General features: G+C 47.8%; 1 protein-coding gene across 1 annotated transcript in view; it reads left to right on the top strand.

Annotated features, from left to right (window-relative positions):
* Nucleotides 1-17,500, top strand: part of prex1 (phosphatidylinositol-3,4,5-trisphosphate-dependent Rac exchange factor 1) — a 66,228-nt gene that overhangs the window by 33,104 nt on the left and 15,624 nt on the right. Inside the window, exons 11-24 of the mRNA XM_048241033.1 lie at nt 1,311-1,411; nt 2,540-2,643; nt 2,872-2,921; nt 4,284-4,359; nt 4,494-4,566; nt 6,326-6,468; nt 8,068-8,160; nt 10,952-11,100; nt 11,461-11,546; nt 14,685-14,824; nt 14,982-15,090; nt 15,280-15,446; nt 15,734-15,895; nt 16,543-16,753. Of these exons, the coding sequence (XP_048096990.1) occupies nt 1,311-1,411; nt 2,540-2,643; nt 2,872-2,921; nt 4,284-4,359; nt 4,494-4,566; nt 6,326-6,468; nt 8,068-8,160; nt 10,952-11,100; nt 11,461-11,546; nt 14,685-14,824; nt 14,982-15,090; nt 15,280-15,446; nt 15,734-15,895; nt 16,543-16,753 (1,664 nt within the window). The remainder of the gene's footprint in view (nt 1-1,310; nt 1,412-2,539; nt 2,644-2,871; nt 2,922-4,283; nt 4,360-4,493; nt 4,567-6,325; nt 6,469-8,067; nt 8,161-10,951; nt 11,101-11,460; nt 11,547-14,684; nt 14,825-14,981; nt 15,091-15,279; nt 15,447-15,733; nt 15,896-16,542; nt 16,754-17,500) is intronic.

The raw sequence follows: 17,500 nt of genomic DNA, 5'->3' as shown, positions 1-17,500 counted from the left end.
CACTAAACTCCAGACTTGCCCCAGACTAATGCTATAGCTGGAGCCAAGACGTTTTGGCTTCCGCTGCCTTGGTGATCTGTATCGATATAAGAAACTTCTCCCTCTCAACTCGCTCCCCCCCCCCCCCTCTCTTTCTCTCTCTCTCTCTCTCTGGCTCCTACCCGGCTCTCTGTTCTGTCAGCATTCTGCAGCCACTAACAGCCTCTCTGATTGCATCAAACACTAAGGGGAAGTCTGCCCTAGGAGCTACCTGCACCCTTTTACTCCAAACCCCTGACCAGCATCCCAGTCCTGTCCTGTCCAGCCCAGGCCAGCCCATCCCCTGTCCTGTCCAGCCCAGGCCAGCCCATCCCCTGTCCCTGCTCCGCTGCTGTTCCCAGTACCTTGGGGCTTTGTGTTGCACATGTATGACATTCCCAATCTGTGTGATGGGGTGAGAGTGTGATGGGCTGATGGGGCTAGTGTGTGTGTGTGTGATGCGCTGAGATAATAATTTATCCCCTAATTAAAGCACTCAGATGGGAGCAGATGGCTCAAGGTGTCCGCATTCTGCATGGACGATCTCATAGGATTTACACACACACACACACACACACACACACACACACACACACGGCACACACGTATACATACACGTAACACATTTACACACACACATGCTTACTTGTTTACTCTGACATTCTATTTCTTTCTCTTGTACATGAACATGTTTTCTCTTCTAGAAGCACACACACACACACACACACACACACACACACACACACACACACACACACACACACGGCACACACGTATACATACACGTAACACATTTACACACACACACATGCTTACTTGTTTACTCTGACATTCTATTTCTTTCTCTTGTACATGAACATGTTTTCTCTTCTAGAAGCACAAACACACACACACACACACACACACACACACACACACACACTCACACACTGCAGGCAGACAGTTACACTACACTTGTAGTGAAGGTCATTGTGAAGCATGTGTTTGTGTATTATATGTATGTACCGGTATGTGTATATCTGAGTATGTGTGTTTTTAAGTATATGTTATTATCCCTACCCCCTCTCATAAACAGCTGTGTGTGTTTGAGGTTTAAGTGTATGTGTTTGTTTGTGTGCTGATCATGGTGTCTTTATTCCAGACATTTTGTTGCTGTTGCACTTTGATTGTTGATAACATCTATTGCCAAAGTAGTAAAACATACTAAGTTTGTAAACACCGTAAACACGGAATCTGTTTAGTGTTTATTGCTTCTTTGTGTTTACAAGTGGATTTTGTGTGTGTGTGTGTAGTGAGTTTGTGGCCTGGCTGTTGGAAACTGGGGATATTAGTAAAGCTGAGGAAGGCATCAACTTGGGCCAGGCTCTTCTGGAGAACGGCATCATCCATCATGGTGAGACCTCCCTGTCTGCACCTCCACTCCTGTCTTCTCTCATCCCTCTGTCCTTTTCTTCTCTCCATCTCTGAGTCTGTCTCCTGATATCCCATGTTAACATTATAAAAGTGCTGTTTTTTTTAGCTTAAGTCTTTTTTGCTCTTATCTCTCTCTCTCTCTCTCTCTCTCTCTCTCTCTCTCTCTCTGTCTGTCTGTCTGTCTGTCTGTCTGTCTGTCTGTCTGTCTGTCTGTCTGTCTGTCTGTCTTTCTTTCTCACTTCCCGCATTTCACGTCTACAACAAAGTTAAGGTCACCATTTTCAAGTCTTTCTCACTCTTATCTTTCTTTCTCTCTCTCTCTCTCTCTCTCTCTCTCTCTCTCTCTCTCTCTCTCTCTCTCTCTCTCTCTCTCTCTCTCTCTCTCTCTCTGACATTTCAAGTCTACAACAAAGTTAAAGTCACCATTTTGTGTTGGCCCAATTCTCCACGCTCAGAACATCTCAGGTTCTGTTGGAGCCCCCTGCTGCAGTTTGTGCTTCTGTGTTTTCGAGATGGGGGGAGAAAAACACTAAATCCCTAAGAACCAAAGACACATGAATGATTCATGAAGCTGAGCTCAGTGTGGCTTTGAGAAGGGAGGAGAGGAGAGGGGGAGGGAGGGTAAATCTCTCCATCTCCATCTCTCCTCCTCTCTTCCTCTCCTCCTCTCCTCTCTCTTCCTCTCCTCTCTCTTCCAAAGCTCTCCACCATCCTGGCCAAATCTAGCCCTCTGGATGGGGGATTTCAGCAGGCTTTTCCCATCCCCTGGCGCCTAAGCCACCCAATCAATAAATGACCTTGGAGACAATGGACTGGTGGTGACGGGGAGGGCGTCCAGACACACAGGGGCAGTGATGTCCTCTTGCCATTGGCTCTCTCCTACTCCTCGAAGGCACATCAGAAAACTCCACAGAGCCCTTGGAGGACATCTGAAAACAGATGTCCTTACAAGATGCTGTTTAGTTTTCTGCCCGAAGGTGTGCTGTCTGGTTTTTCAAAGTCTGTGTCTCTACGCTCAACTGAGTTCACTGAAGTCTTTGTTGTTGTCGATGTTTGAACATTTTGGAAATGCTAATGATGAGTTTCTTTTTACACGTTTGACTCCTAGTGTCTGACAAGCACCAGTTTAGGAATGAGCAGGTGCTCTACCGCTTCCGTTATGACGACGGCACCTACAAAGCCAGGAGCGAGATGGAGGACATAGTTTCCAAGGTTTATAGTTCACCCACAATACACATTCACATTCACTCTCTCACATGTGTATGCGTGCGTCCGTACACACACACACACACACACACACACACACACACACACACATACATACACACACATACATACACACATACACGTGCACACAGAGAGAGAGAGAGACACACACACACACACACACACACATTGTGTCATGACATAAGGATGACTAACCTGTCCGTTTCTTCTCAGGGGGTGAGAATCTACTGCCGTTTGCACTGTCTATTTACGCCCGTCATCAAGTAAGAACCTATTTTTTTACTTTTCTCTCTCTCTCTCTTTTCTATCAGTCTAGGCTGTGTTGTTCTCTCTTCCTCATTACCATCATCCTATCTTTCTATTTCGCCATCCCCTAAGGGGTGGAAATTATATTTAGAAAATGTGTACATGCATCTATCAACCACCGGCAGAATTTTGGTCAAATTCACCAGCCACTCAATATTAAATTATTACTTTGTGTCTTAAATCTAGCAGCCACTCTCATATTTTACCAGCAATTTGGCTGGTGACTGGTGCTAGTTTCCATCCCTGATCCCCTTAATATCTTGGTGGCCATCTCTCTGGTCTCCAGATCACAGTGCATATAAAGCAGGCTCAGATGTCATTTAACTACATGTAAATGAAAACATTTCTCCGGTCTAGCAGTTAAACAGAAAAGAGAGAACTCATTCTACATGTTGCACATGTGCTTTTATCTTTGTCACAGTTTGTTTATGTGACTGAGTTCATTGTTCATTCAAATTCTCCCTGGTGCAGCTGTGCTTTTCTGTGTGTGTGTGTGTGTCTCTCTCTCTCTCACTCTCTCTTTCTTTCTTTCTCTCTCTGTATATCTGTCTCTCTCTCTCTGTCTCTCTCTCTCGCTGTCTCTATCACTGTCTCCATCTCTTTCTATCTCTTTCTCTCTCTCACACACATAGACACACACACACACACACACACACACACACGTGAGTAGTAGAAAGGTGGCCCTGTCTGAACCCCGCTCCATCAGTCACAGGCGCATCAGCTGAGCGCGTTTGTCAGTCCGCTGCCCAACATCAGTCACAGCTTTCTCGCATAGAAATAGCATAGAAATCACTCTGACAAGGTCTTTAAACACACACACACACAAACACAAACATACTCCACTCTCTCTCTCTTTCTCTCCCCTCTCTCTCACACACACATAGATCACCACTGTGACTTCGAACAGAAGGAAGAGGGGGTGGTTAGGGCAGGAAACATGAGTGAGGCCTCATTGAGGAGAAGAGTGAAAGCTGTGGGGGGTGACTCATGTCCCTCTGTGTTCTGAGTGAAAGTGTAGAGTAGAGAGAACTAGTGGGCAGAGAGAGGGAGACGGAGAGATAGAGCTTCTGCATGTTGACACAAGTGTGTTACGCAAACAGCCTCTCCCCAGAGAAATTTCTAGAACCGATGACGGTTAGCCAAGTGTGTCAAGATCCCATTCACTCATCTCCCATTTTCATTAGGGACTTTCCCTCGGCCTTTTCAGTCAATTAGACTGCGATGGAAATGTGAATGTATGAATGTCTTTGCCTCTTTGTTTTATGCTGTACATTACAGGACTAATGTTTTGCCTTTATGTATGTGTCTGGTTTGTGCAGAGATCGAGATTACCACCTAAAGACCTATAAGTCTGTGTTGCCTGCCAGCAAACTGGTGGATTGGCTCGTGTCTCAGGTGAGTGTGCGTGTGTGTGTGTTTGGCCCTGGTTTTGCATGTGTTTTTGTACGTGACTGGGTCATGTGTATATGTTTACATTTGACTGTGATATTATCACGTTCTTATGGAGTGCGATGTCCTCTGTTTCCCAGGGCGACTGCACTACACGTGAGGATGCAGTGACCTTGGGGGTCGGCCTCTGCAACCATGGCTTCCTGCACCACGGTGAGTCCCCTACCACGACCACTCCCCCAGCCACACCCACAGTCCCCCCCCTTTCACGACAGCAGCTGTAAGCAACAGCAAAAATAAAACTGCAACAACCATCACTGCCTGCCCTTGGGTAGAATAGTCAGTATGTTTAGTGTCTGGGGCCAGGCTAGCTCTTAAGCGTCCAGCTCCAGTAAGCTTTAGCGTCCAGCAGCTGGCCCTGGGTCACCCTCCCCTCGCTCCTTTACTGCTACTCAGCACAGCTCTGACTCTGCTGCACAGTGCTATCAGGTAAACCGAGGTTTGCAGTGGTGCCTGTCCCAGCTGTTTGCTATTTCAACACAGGCCGTCTGGGGCCAGGAGTTGAACCCAAACAGTTTTTCAGATCTCTGAAGGAGAGAAGGGAATGGGGTTGGGGGGGTGCTGGTGTTTGTTCTGGCACCTTCCATTCACCCAGCTTCTGCTCTGCTGAAACTCACTCACACTTCCACTGCCCTCTCAGTACTGGTTTTTGACTTCACCTCACGAGTGGTATGTTCCTCCTTGTTCAGAGGCAACACAGCGCGCTCAGACAGTGCGTGGCATGGCGCAATGTGATGTTAGTGTAGAGATAAGCTAGGATGTGTTTGTGGCTGTTTGGGTTGAAGGGGGGTGGTTACAGTGAAAAGCCAGAGTTCTTACAAAAGTAGTGCCTCAGGCAACAGCTTATTCACCTGGCATTAGGCCAACTTAAAAAAGGTGTGTCAAACTATGTGTGTGTGTGGGTTTGTATGAGTGTGTGTTTGTGGTGAGTTCCTGCTGCTCCCAGAGGATGTCTTTTAAACAGCTGGGTACTTTTGTTCAAATATCACATGACTATCCCCTCATTTTCTTAGTCTGCGCCCTTGACTCCTGCCCCCTCCCCTCTCTGTCTGTCTGTCTCTCTCTTTTCTCTGTCTCTCACTCTCTCTATCCCTCATTTTCCTGGCACGGACACACAAAGAATACTCCACAACATGTTGCCTTTTCGGCTTGTCGTCCCTGAAACATTGTGGGAGAATGTTTTGATTGGAACACGGAGAGAGAACAGGCTGTCCTTCTCCGTAGTACACTGTCACTTTTTCTCCATGAGAGAACACAAGCACATGCCCTGCTTTTTTCCCCTCTCCTCTAATCCTGCAGGCTCATCAAAGAGGTCAAAGTTTAGACATGGAGGTCATTCAGTGGGGTCTGATGCACGTCATCATCTAAAATCATTATTAGAGTTTGAAATCCTTCTCATCTGCAGCAGGTCTTCCTACCCCTCCCTCACCCCTCCACCCTCCTCTCCTTCCCTTTCTCCCTCTCCTCTCTCTCTCTCTCTCTCTCTCTCTCTCTCTCTCTCTCTCTCTCTCTCTCTCTCTCTCTCTCTCTCTCTCTCTCTCTATCCATCTGTGTCTGTGTGTGTGTAGATAGTCAGGTGAAAGAGCTGTCTGAATGCTATCTGACCTGTGCACATACTACTTCACAATTTTGCCTAAGCACACTGCCAAGATTGCATGACCTCTAGTAGAATAGTACAGAAATGCAGCCACGTCACACTCCATATGATGCCATAGGGTTATCAAAATTAAAACCATTTTGAATTCATGTCTTATGAATGTGGTTTCCTGAACTGAATATAATGGTATAATCATCATGATGACTATTTTAGGTTAGTTTATTTCTGTTTCTGCCTGACCGGCTGTTGTGGTAAGTAGCTGAGGTCATGAGTGATGTGTTAATGAGCACACATGTGTGCCTGTGTCCCTTGCAGTGCTGGAGAAGAGCGAGTTTAAAGATGAGACTCAGTTCTTCCGTTTCTACGCCGACGAGGAGATGGAGGGCACCAGCACCAAGAGCAAGCAGCTGCGCAATGACTTCCGACTCATCGAGAACATCCTCGCCAAGACGCTGCTGGTGAGGAAAACACACACACACACCAAAACATACACAGACACATTCACCATTCACCCAGCACTTATATGACCACACACACACACACACACACACACACACACACACCCCAAAACATACACAGACACATTCACCATTCACTCAGCACTAATATGGCCAGACACACACACACGCGCTGAACAGCTCACACCGGCCGGTAGCACCTCTGACCCTCCGCTCCAGTCCCAGGCACGGGTGTGTGTGTTAATAATAAAAGGATTAGGCCCCTGAGACGCGAATCCCCCTCACACTCGCTTCCACTGACGCTCTGTAATTACCTTCCCTCTCCCTCCATAGTAATGACTCTGACCTTTACCAGTGCACTCTTTCATCTCCGGCCAAGTGGAGATGCAGCACATATGGAACAGCCCGCTCGACCCGCACCTGAACCCCAAACACACGCAGCCATGTGGGCCAAGATCTTTGCTTGATTTGAGTCTTTTTTTTTATTATTGGATATGTGTCAAATCTACTTGACCGCTTGATGGGTGACTGAGCTGAGACATCAGTTCACACTTTCACTTATCCACACACACACACACACACACACACACACACACACACACACACACACACACACACACACACACACACACACACACACTGCTCTAATAAGCAGGTCAGCCTTACACAGCCACCTACAGTACATCTGCCAAATAGTCTGCATACCAGCGCCTCGGAAATGCAGAGTTCCAGAACACAGCCGTGTGCATTCCAGGCTGTCCACCCCTTGTGTAGATATTTACAATGTTGACCAAAGTGTCCACAAATACTTTAGTTGGAAACAATGGCTGTCCTCTCCCCGCTACAGGGCAGTGAATGTCATCCCATTCTCTGGCCCTCAGAGAGGCCCCGCCACACAAACAAACCCACACAAGCACTCTGCATTCACATTCACTGCCACACTGCAGCAGGTGGGGAAAGAATGCAGGGAAAGGCCACAAGAGAAAGGGTCAGAGGATGCATGTTAAACAGGTGTGTGTGTGTGTGTGTGTGTGTGTGTGTGTGTGTGTGTGTGTGTGTGTGTGTCTGCCTGCCTCTGTGTCTCTGTGCGCATGCTTGTGTGTGTGTCTACCTCTCTCTCTCTCTCTCTCTCTCTCTCTCTTTCTCTCTCTCTCCCTCTCTCTCCCCTTCTTTCTCATACCCCACTATATCACAAAATCCAAGCCGCGTTCATTCAGTCCTTCATGTCTCTATCAATCTATCATCCTCTAACTGACTTTGTTACCCATTCTGGTCTGGCTGCTGTTCGGCTGTGCCCATTACTCCAGATAGCCATCTTATTGTGGTTTTGTGTCTGTCACGGATGTGCCAGATCTCTACAGATCGCTACCCACTTTTGCAAACGCAGCATGATTTGAGGTGCATATGCTGTAAGTTTGCAAGACTTGTTTGTTCATGTCAGGCATGCGTGTGAGGAGTGTTTTGGTGGGGTGTCCGACTGCTGTGGGAGAAATACGAAGACGAGCTCAGATCAACAGACTTGTTCTCTTTCTGTCTGAAATCTTTTGCCATTTATTTGTGTCTTATTTGTGTCTGGTTGTTTGTGTTTTTGTCTGTCAGATTCACCCAGAGGAGGATGACTACGGTTTTGAGATCGAGGAGAAGAACAAAGCCATTGTGGTTAAGAACGTGACTCGGGGCTCTCAAGCAGAGGTGAGAGGAAACGCATATACACACACACATACACGCACACCGAAGCTGCACATTGAAGCACATAACTTTTAACCACTCTTTGCCGTGGTGTCTTTCCGATTAACAGATGTTGACCATTGCTGACTCTGTGGTTGCTAGAGGAAGGTGTGCATCTCTTATTGTTCAAACTCAAGGCCCCTTTCAGAGTTGCACTCCTGCTTGCACTGTTGTGCAGAGGGTGGAGGGCTTATAGGGGACTGTCCGCATGGGTGGGGATGCAGTGTGTGTGTGTGTATGTTTGTGTGTGTGTGTGTGTCTGGAGAAGCACACATAAAGGTGTTTGCACACTGCCTCAACGAACACCAGCAGTTGGGCCAGTGTGCACCATCAGTCTGTGTTTGCTGGTGTTGTTGAGATGTTTGAGTTTGAAATGTTCTTAAGTCAGTCTTTTTGACTCAGACTGTCGGGGCAGTGTGGAGCTGGAAGTTTGTTTTCTGAACATTCTAAAGACTGCAACCAACAGCGGCCAACTTCAGGATGTTGGGGTTTGTTGGGGCATTGTCCCAGTACATACCTAGCAACATTGAGCTTTGAAAATAAGGCAGATTTTCCAGCGTTCGTAATACAAAATACGACATTCAACATTAATCAACATCAACAAAAATTTCAACATAGGGCAACTGCTGCATTAACTGAACAAGGTGTGAAGCTAAGTCTAACTTGACTTTGCTTACCGGTTGGCGTCAAGAAGTATTCTCACAGCAACCATGTAGTTTTTTTTTAATTGGCTAATATCACTGTTACAGCACATGCACCTTGAAGCAAGCAAATTGATGCTTTTCTGCTTTGACAACACCCACTGTTTCACTGGAAGGGCAAAGGGGTAGCAACAGGACAGCACTACAGAGACTGGCAGGTCACCTGGTAGGGTTAATGTTAAAGAGAATTAAAATACGGCAAAATAAATGTACGGCAAGATATTAAAATGGGAAGACAATGGGAAGATTCTAAAATATGTGAGAAAACCTGGAAAAAATGGAGGGTTGATGACTTTGTGCTAGTACCTTTAGGGTACCAGAAGTGTAGAAGGTTTCTGTTGAAGATGGGGAAAGCGATGTCTGCACGAGCCATTTGAGATCTAAAAGCTGTCAATCACACACACACACACAAACTCAAACACATACATACACACACCCCTTCCGCCTTTCTGGGAGGACATTAGGCATGCCTCATCACATTCTCCTCAGAGGCCTGATGTCTCATCACACTCACAATTACCAAAGAATCCCACAAAATTTCACTCACACATGCACGCGCACGCACACACACACACACACACACACACACACACACACACACACACACACACACAGAGACCAACACAAGCACTTTGTATTTTTCTAGCACAGATTCACTCCATCTCCACACTTCTGTTCAGCCCCCCCTCCCTCCCTCTAGAGGCCAACAGCAGTTCTATGTGACTGAGCCTTGACAGCCAGAGAGAGTGTGTGTGTGTGTGTGTGTGTGTGTGTGTCTCTGTATCAGTACATCGTGTGTGTGTGTGTGTGTGTGTGTGTGTGTGTGTAGTAGTCCCTTGTGTTCCAGGAGAAGCTTATTTACAGCACTCTTATTTTCAGCCTCTCTTTTCAATAAGCACAAGAGAGAGGCGTGACCGAAACACACACACACACACACACACATACAATACACATATACACAAAGGCACACAGGGCAGAAACACACACACACACACACAAATAACACACGGGGCAGAAGCACAGACACACACACATACAATACACATATACACAAAGTACACACACAGGGCAAAAACACAAACACACACACAAATAACACACAGGGCAGACACACACACACACACACACACACACACACACACACACACACACACACACACACACACACACACACACTCTGGGCATAAAGAGGCCAATACTCCACATACAGGTGCAGTGGTCAGAAAAAGCTGTATAATTACATATAAATGAGGCTAATGAACTGTGAATATGCTGTCGTCCAAAATAGCACATGGCTTTTTCCCTTACTTGCCTTCACTGAATCTGTCACATGCTTTACTGGAGATGCCTTTTAAATGCAGGTTTAACATGAGCTGTTCTCAAAACCAGCATTTCTTCTGAGCGCGCTCATTACAGGGAGAGGTTTTAAGAGTGTGCAGCAGCTCGGTTTCAGATGTTTCCCCAGAACGCGCACACACAAGTACACACATATATACGCACACACACACACACACACACACACACACACAGACAGACTCACAGGGTGACGTATGCGTTGTGTCTGTCCGTCTATGATCATTGTTGTGCAAACAGACCACACACTCCTTGGTGAACAGCAGCCAAGTGCTGATGCTATTTCTGTCACCACATCTTATTTGCTGTGTGTGTGTGTGTGTGCGTGCGTGTGTGTCTGAGAACGGGAGAGAGTGAATTGATAGAAACTATGATAAATATTGCATTTTTCAGAGTGTGCCTCTTATCATTTCACATAAAAGGGAGTGACCAAACAGTATTTTGTCCTCCAACAAGAATACCTTTCAGTAGCCACTTCATAATAAAAAGCTAGAGTTGTGAAAAACGCATCCCTGTGGATGATCTGATCATCACGCCCTCTGAGCTTTGATGCTTCCTCTTGGGACTCGTCTCTAATGACTGCATCTGTCCTGTCCCAAACGTCAGGCTTTTCAGGAGGACTTCCTCCCAAGAGTACTGGGCTCCTGCTCTGAGGTTTATGCTGGGGTGTGTGTGTGTGTGTGTGTCTGTCTGTGGTGCAGATGGTGGGGCTGCAGCCAGCGAGGAAGATCTTCTCCATTAACGAGGACCTGGTGTTCCTGCGGCCCTTCTCCGAGGTGGAGGCGCTCATCAACGCCGCCTTCTGCAAGCGCCGCACACTACGCCTGCTGGTGGCCACCAAGAGCAAAGAGTGAGTCCGCCGCCCTGCCCTCTCTCTCTCACACACACATACACACACACACACACACACACACAGAGAGAGAACAACACAAAGACACAGAGATTACATACATACTATATTACATCTTAGAATTACTCTCTCTCATGGTCTCTTTATCCCTATCTCTGTGTGAATTAAAAATGGAAAGACAAACAAACACACACACACACACACACACACACACACACAAACGCAAACAGTCATGCACACAAACTGGCACACTCATTTTCTCACACATACACAAGGTTACGTTCACACATAGACTCAAAGGCACGTTAAGCACCTACTAACCTACCAACAAAGGCCTAACACATTTCCTCTCTCTCAAAGGATTGTGAAGATCCCTGATTGCCCGGACAACCTGTCATTCAGGCTAAAAGGCGCCTGCCCGCCCTACGTGTCTGCCATCAAAAAAGGTACAACCTCTACCTTCCTGGGCTTTTGATTGGATAAAGCAGCTAATCTGGTCCTTTCCTACCCTGGAAATCCAGAGTTCTCGAGAGAGCACAATGGAATTGTCTCTGCGAGACACTCTGGCAAAGAGCAATGATGCACGTTACTTTTACCCCAACATTCCGGGGAACCAGTTTAATTGATGAAGACAGCGCTGCAACGTTGGAGGACAGTACACATTGGTCGTAGTGTTATCCGATTGCGTCGAAGTCCGAAATCATTTAGAGTAAACATGGTCTAGTGTTATCCAATTGCGTGCAGTGAGATTTTTAAATGCATGCTTGTTGCCGCACCTCGAGTTGGGCCATTACATTGTTCTTTGCCAGATCCTTAATCTTTCTAGATTATCAGGGTCTGGATTTTCCAGGCTAGTCCTTTCCAGTGGCTTATGGAGGATCACACCGAAAATAAAAATGTGATTGAATGTTAAAATTAAAATAAGAAAACACCAGGCAGTGAGTGCTTTTCCTTTACGTGTCTGGCTCTAGATTCTCATTCTTGGTCCTGCCTGTCATTTCTCTGCTCCCTGTGTCCCCCCACCACACACACTCTGTGTGTGTTTACCTCCCTCTCTCTCTCTATCTCTCCTTCCTCTCTCTCCTTTCTCTTTCTTTCTCTCTCTCCTTTCTCTCGCTCTCTCTCTCTCTTCTGCCCGCTCTTCTCTCCTCTCCTGGCCAGGTCAGGGGGTCATGCCTTGTCAGATAAGGCCAGACTGCCTCTCCCATCTGCTGGTCTCTACCTGGAAAATCTCATGCATCTCATTTGAGCTCCATTCAGAGACTCTATCCCTCCCCCTCCTTCCCTCTACTCAGCTTACTGCATTTACTTTATCACTCTGCCCCCACCCCTTACTCTCTCTCTCTCTCTCTCTCTCTCTCTCTCTCTCTCTCTCTCTCTCTCTCTCTCTCTCTCTCTGCCTCTCCCAGCAGCAGGCTGATCTTTATCCCTCGGCAGATTTATGAGCGCGCCTGAGAGGTGTGCTAATGTGCAAAGCAGCTGGGGTAGGGAATGTGTTTCCCAGCATCTGGAGAACACATACACACACACACACACACATTAATACACACACACACATGCACAGGCTCCTTCTGATGTTGAGAGACCTTGGCTCCTCACATGACCGAGTGTGTAAAATATTTGTTTTTGCATTCAGCATTTATCTCTGTGAATTGCGGGCTGTTTGTCAGGGTAATCTTCTCCCAACTTACATGTCACGTCCTTAACCTTAACCGCCATAGAGAGGGAGTTGTTATTCTTGGCGTGGCTCCTCCATCCGATGGATGGGCATCACTTCCCACAGAGCAGAGGTGCAGGCTTCCCTTCCCTGCCTCCCATCAGCTGAGGCCAGGCACGTGCTCTGGGCCTTCAGGGCCCATATGGGATCTCTCTTAACGAGCCGCGCAGCCCCTCACGGACGGCCACAGGTTCTTCACTCATGGCCAAAAGATGTGCAAGCCCTTAGTGGTCAGCAAGTAGGAGATTTTATCCCTTAGGGGATATTCATCCCTTAGAGATTTATCCCTTAGGGGATATTTCTTGGGAGACGCCCAGTCTCTTTCTCAGAGAGACGTGCATTTCATGCATAGATCATACCTCAGAGACACTATATGTACTAGTAGCTCAGTCATATGTGTCTTGGCAAGGAGTTTTTATGGGGGTCTCAGGACTGCAGAGCCCTTTATCTAACACTGAAGACCCATTTTTTTCCAAGGAATAGTGTGTGATATGGAAAAGATAAAGTTAAGAAGCTTTTCTGAGAGGTTAAAAGAATTTCCGAGAAGCTATGAAGAAGTCGAAAGGGTGTCAGATGGCAACAAAAGTTTAGATGGTAAGATCCACAAGAACACTATCTGCAGAGTGTACAAGACATTAGCAGACTTGCAGATGACCCAGAAGCAGAGCGACCACAGCCTCATATTATAACCTACCAAGGTAAAGACTCTGTTCTCCACGCTCTCTGACCGTAAAGGCAAGAGCCTCGGGAGCGCCTTGGCCCACATCTGGCCCAGGTCCATTTCCACATCCGCTGTAGCGTGGGGCGCAGAGAGAAGCCCGGGCCTGTAGCGCGGCGCTCGGCGGAGCAACGCGGCAGCAGCTCTCTGAGGAGATAAACAGCCTCGTACTGTAGATCAGATGGAAATCAGGCCTGTTTTTCTGCGCTGCTCATCAGTCCTGTGTTGGCCACGTGGGGAGCGTGTGTTTGTGTTTGCTTCTCTCTGTGTGTGTGTGTGTGTGTGTGTGTGTGTGTGTGTGTGTGTGTGTGTGTGTGTGTGTGTGTGTGTGTGTGTGTGTGTGTGTGTGTGCGCCCCCCCGCCCCCATGTGTCTCTGCTTAAGGGCTTAAGGCTGAGGTCATGGTGATGTCAGCCCAGCTGAGCGGCACGCTGCCATGACTGGAGGCCCGCAGCCGAGGCCGAGGCAAGCCGAGGCAGACAGGAGCGGGCCCAGTGCCGGGGTCCGGTGTTGCGCGCGCCGCGCCAAGCCGCAAGAACAGGGAGTTTATTTTTGTTGTGTTTCAGAGGAAGCGCTGCTCTTTTTGGCCCACATCTCAACATGTTTTTATCTAGTGCAGCGGTGGGTGTGTGGTGAACTGAAATACGCCTGCCTCAGTAAAGATATTTTTAACAGAGATCCCCTGTGTTGCTGAGAGTGTGTGTGTGTGTGTCTGTTTGCATTCAAATTTGGTCTGTGACTGGAATGTACTCCCTCCTGAATGTTTTACTGCCTTTCTGGGAGTGAGTAAGCAACTCCTGTTTATGAGTCTGTGTGTGTGTGTTTGTGGTCGTGCGTGTTCTGTGCGAGTTGTCCTAACACTCCTTTATGTTGGGGTGTGTTTACTGCTCAGTGTAGTCACAGTTCAGCGTAGTCATGCATTTGTTGACTCATCCTTGTTAAGAGTGTGTGTGTGTGTGTGAGTGTAACACAGAAGCAGGAATCTCCCTCTGCCTGCTGTTGATGCGGCATCACATATTTTTGACAAGTAGCACACTTGTCTCACTTGTCACTGCAGCTGATTGACTGACCAAACGTCATGCCTCTGCCCAGGTCATGGATCTAATTTAGCCTTTTTCTCTCCTTGTCTGTGTGTGTGTGTGTGTGATAGGTGGAGAGGCAGCAGCCGCAGGGCTGCAGGTGGGCCATTGTGTTCAGAAGGTAAATGGCAGTAGCGTCAACAAGCAGAGCTGCATCGAGGTGCTTGAGCACTTTAGCGCCCAGCCGGCCAATCAGGAGCATCCAAAGCGGGTGAGGAGCCGGTCAAGAGGCTAACACACACACACACACACATACACACTCAGAGAGAACATTGAGCCATGATGTGTTGCATATGGCAGGTCTGCGTGCCCTGGATCAATAGTAATGCATTAAATATGTTTGTGTGGGGGTGTGGATCTGTGTGTAGGCCTTGGGACATTGGGTGTACAGGGTCCTTGATGATGTTGAAGAGGAAAGGTCAGTTAGTCCTTCTGAGTTTACGGCAGTGCCAGAGGACTACTGCACCAACGGAACAGGTATTTATCGTGTGTGTGTGTGTGTTTTTAAAGCCTTTCAGTTCCTCTGTCAACTGAAAAAGAGAGTCATAAGATGAACAAGTAATTAATGGTAACTCCATGGACTGAAGAACATCTGTGCGCTCCAGTGAACCCTCTTTTCATAACATTTGTATGGCGCTCTCTCTCTCCTCTCCCGCTGACCGGTAGGTCTGGCGCTGCTGTCGCTGTCGGACGCGCCGCTGGTGAGTCTGGCGGTGGACAACGCTCAGCTGGAGCACGGCGTGGTGTACGAGTACATCAGCACGGCCGGCGTCAAGAGCCACGTGCTGGAGAAGATGGTGGAGCCCCGCGGGTGTTTCAGCCTCACCGCTAAGGTAGCGCCGCGGGACTCTTTCTGCAGTGAAGGGCTGTGGGGAGTTACTTACACACACACACACACACACACACACACACACACACACACACACACACACACACACACACACACACACACACACACAAATGCCTCTTAGTTTGTTTTTTGAGCTTTAGTAAGTGGCCAAGTTTTGTTTAAGTAGTTTACTTTTGTTTAAGTAGTTTACAGGCATGTGAAGTACCTAAAACTGATCTCTTAGGGGTGAGATTGCTGTAATCTTTCTTTGTGTTATGATGTGTTTGTCAGATCTTGGAGGCGTTTGCGCGGGAGGACAGCCAGTTTGTGCGTAACTGCAGCCAGCTGATGTCCCAGAGCGAGCGTGTGGTCTCCATGCCTCAGTACGAGTTCAAAAACATCTGCGAGACCAAGCTGGGCAGCATCCACCGCCGCATCACCAGCTACCAGCAGGTCAGAATCACTCGCTCACTAGATCACACTCTCTCACACACACACACACACACACACACACACACACACTTGCACACTCTCTCTCTCACACACACACACACACACACACACACACACTTGCACACACACACACACACACACTTGCACTCACTCTCACACACACACTCGCTCACACCGTCACACACACACTTGCACTCACTCTCACACACACACACACTCGCTCACTCTCACACACATATTTGCTCAGTCACACACTCTCCCTCCCTCCTGTGTGTCACACACAAACAGAAACACAGTGCCTCATAAGTCCCCATCCCTCCCTCCAGCATATTGTGTTTCAGTTAGAGTGGATGCTCTCTACCCTCTGCTGAGATGTGATGCCTCACTGCTATTCCAGTTCAGAGTGTGAATAATGAACTATCTGGTGGTGATGTAATATACTTATGGACTAGAACTTCTGACGATGGCCTCAGTCACTCCCATTTCATGGTATTACTTTTTAACTATGAAGTCATCATATTGTGGTCGAAGCCTCTCTGCAGTCCCGGTGTTGAAGTTATAACTGTTAACTTGATTCTGTCTCCGTGATTGTACGCAAACACTGTTATAGAATGGAGTAGCATAGCCATGTGTGTGTGTGGTTTCAGTATGCTGAGGAGCTGAAGACGAAAGCCTGGCCCTCGTTCAAGCAGGCCAACAGCAGGCCTCACGCGCTGGGCTGCATGGACTTCGTCCCCACCAACTGCCACCTGAACATCATGCAGGTATCCTGCCCCAAGAACAGCACGTCCACCGGCCGCGCCTTCAGCATCCGCTTTGGACGCAAGAACTCCTTCTTCGGACTGGACCCCGACCAGGGTAGGCCTTCTTCCTCTACTCCACAGCACTGGTCAGAACTGCTGTATGCTATTCTCAGTCAAGCAAGAGCTGTAGCCGCAGTATGAAGAGACAGATGGAGAGGCTACTGTTGTGATTACGTCCAGGAGTTAATAATTTATCAGTCCGTGTTTGTTGCCCACTCTCATGATTATTGCTTTTGTTTTGGGGGGGATGGGCGGTCGCACTGTGTGCATCACCAGTAGTGTACAATGTTAATTTGTTTTTTACTGGAACAAGTATGCTGTGTTACCCTGTCCTCACTCAGAGTTTGTGGTGAAAGCTCTCATGTTAGATCTCTTCCAGCTGATAGGCCTTAATGTGAAATGAATGCCCCACCGCCGTCATCTGATCATGTCGAGTGCTGACAGAAATGCTCGCCGCTGAATTGGTTTATCGATGAGCTCTGCCTGTGGGTCCGGCTCTGATGTGGTTGTTTTTGGCCCTGGAGCCCCACAGCCCCACAACCCGACTGCAGGGTGGGGCTGCAATTAGGCCCATAATGCTCTTAACAAAAGAGCCGTTTTGAGCGTTCCCCCTCATAATTATTTAAACGCATAAACAGCCGCTTTGGCGCTGCTGTGTAAGCCATATGTTACTGGGAAAAGTGCCATAAACCCAGGGCTCAGTAAATTAGCCCCCTCTTAAAGACTTTGGGCTAATCGGCTCCATCGCGACTCCATCTCACTAGCATTAGGCGCTCTGTGGCTGGAGTGATGTCATGTCAAC

Source organism: Alosa alosa, chromosome 4 (genome assembly GCF_017589495.1).
Source record: "Alosa alosa isolate M-15738 ecotype Scorff River chromosome 4, AALO_Geno_1.1, whole genome shotgun sequence".
Taxonomy (NCBI): Eukaryota; Metazoa; Chordata; class Actinopteri; order Clupeiformes; family Clupeidae; genus Alosa; species Alosa alosa.
Note: the sequence above shows the minus strand (reverse complement) of the source record. Positions and strands in the feature narration are given on the sequence as shown.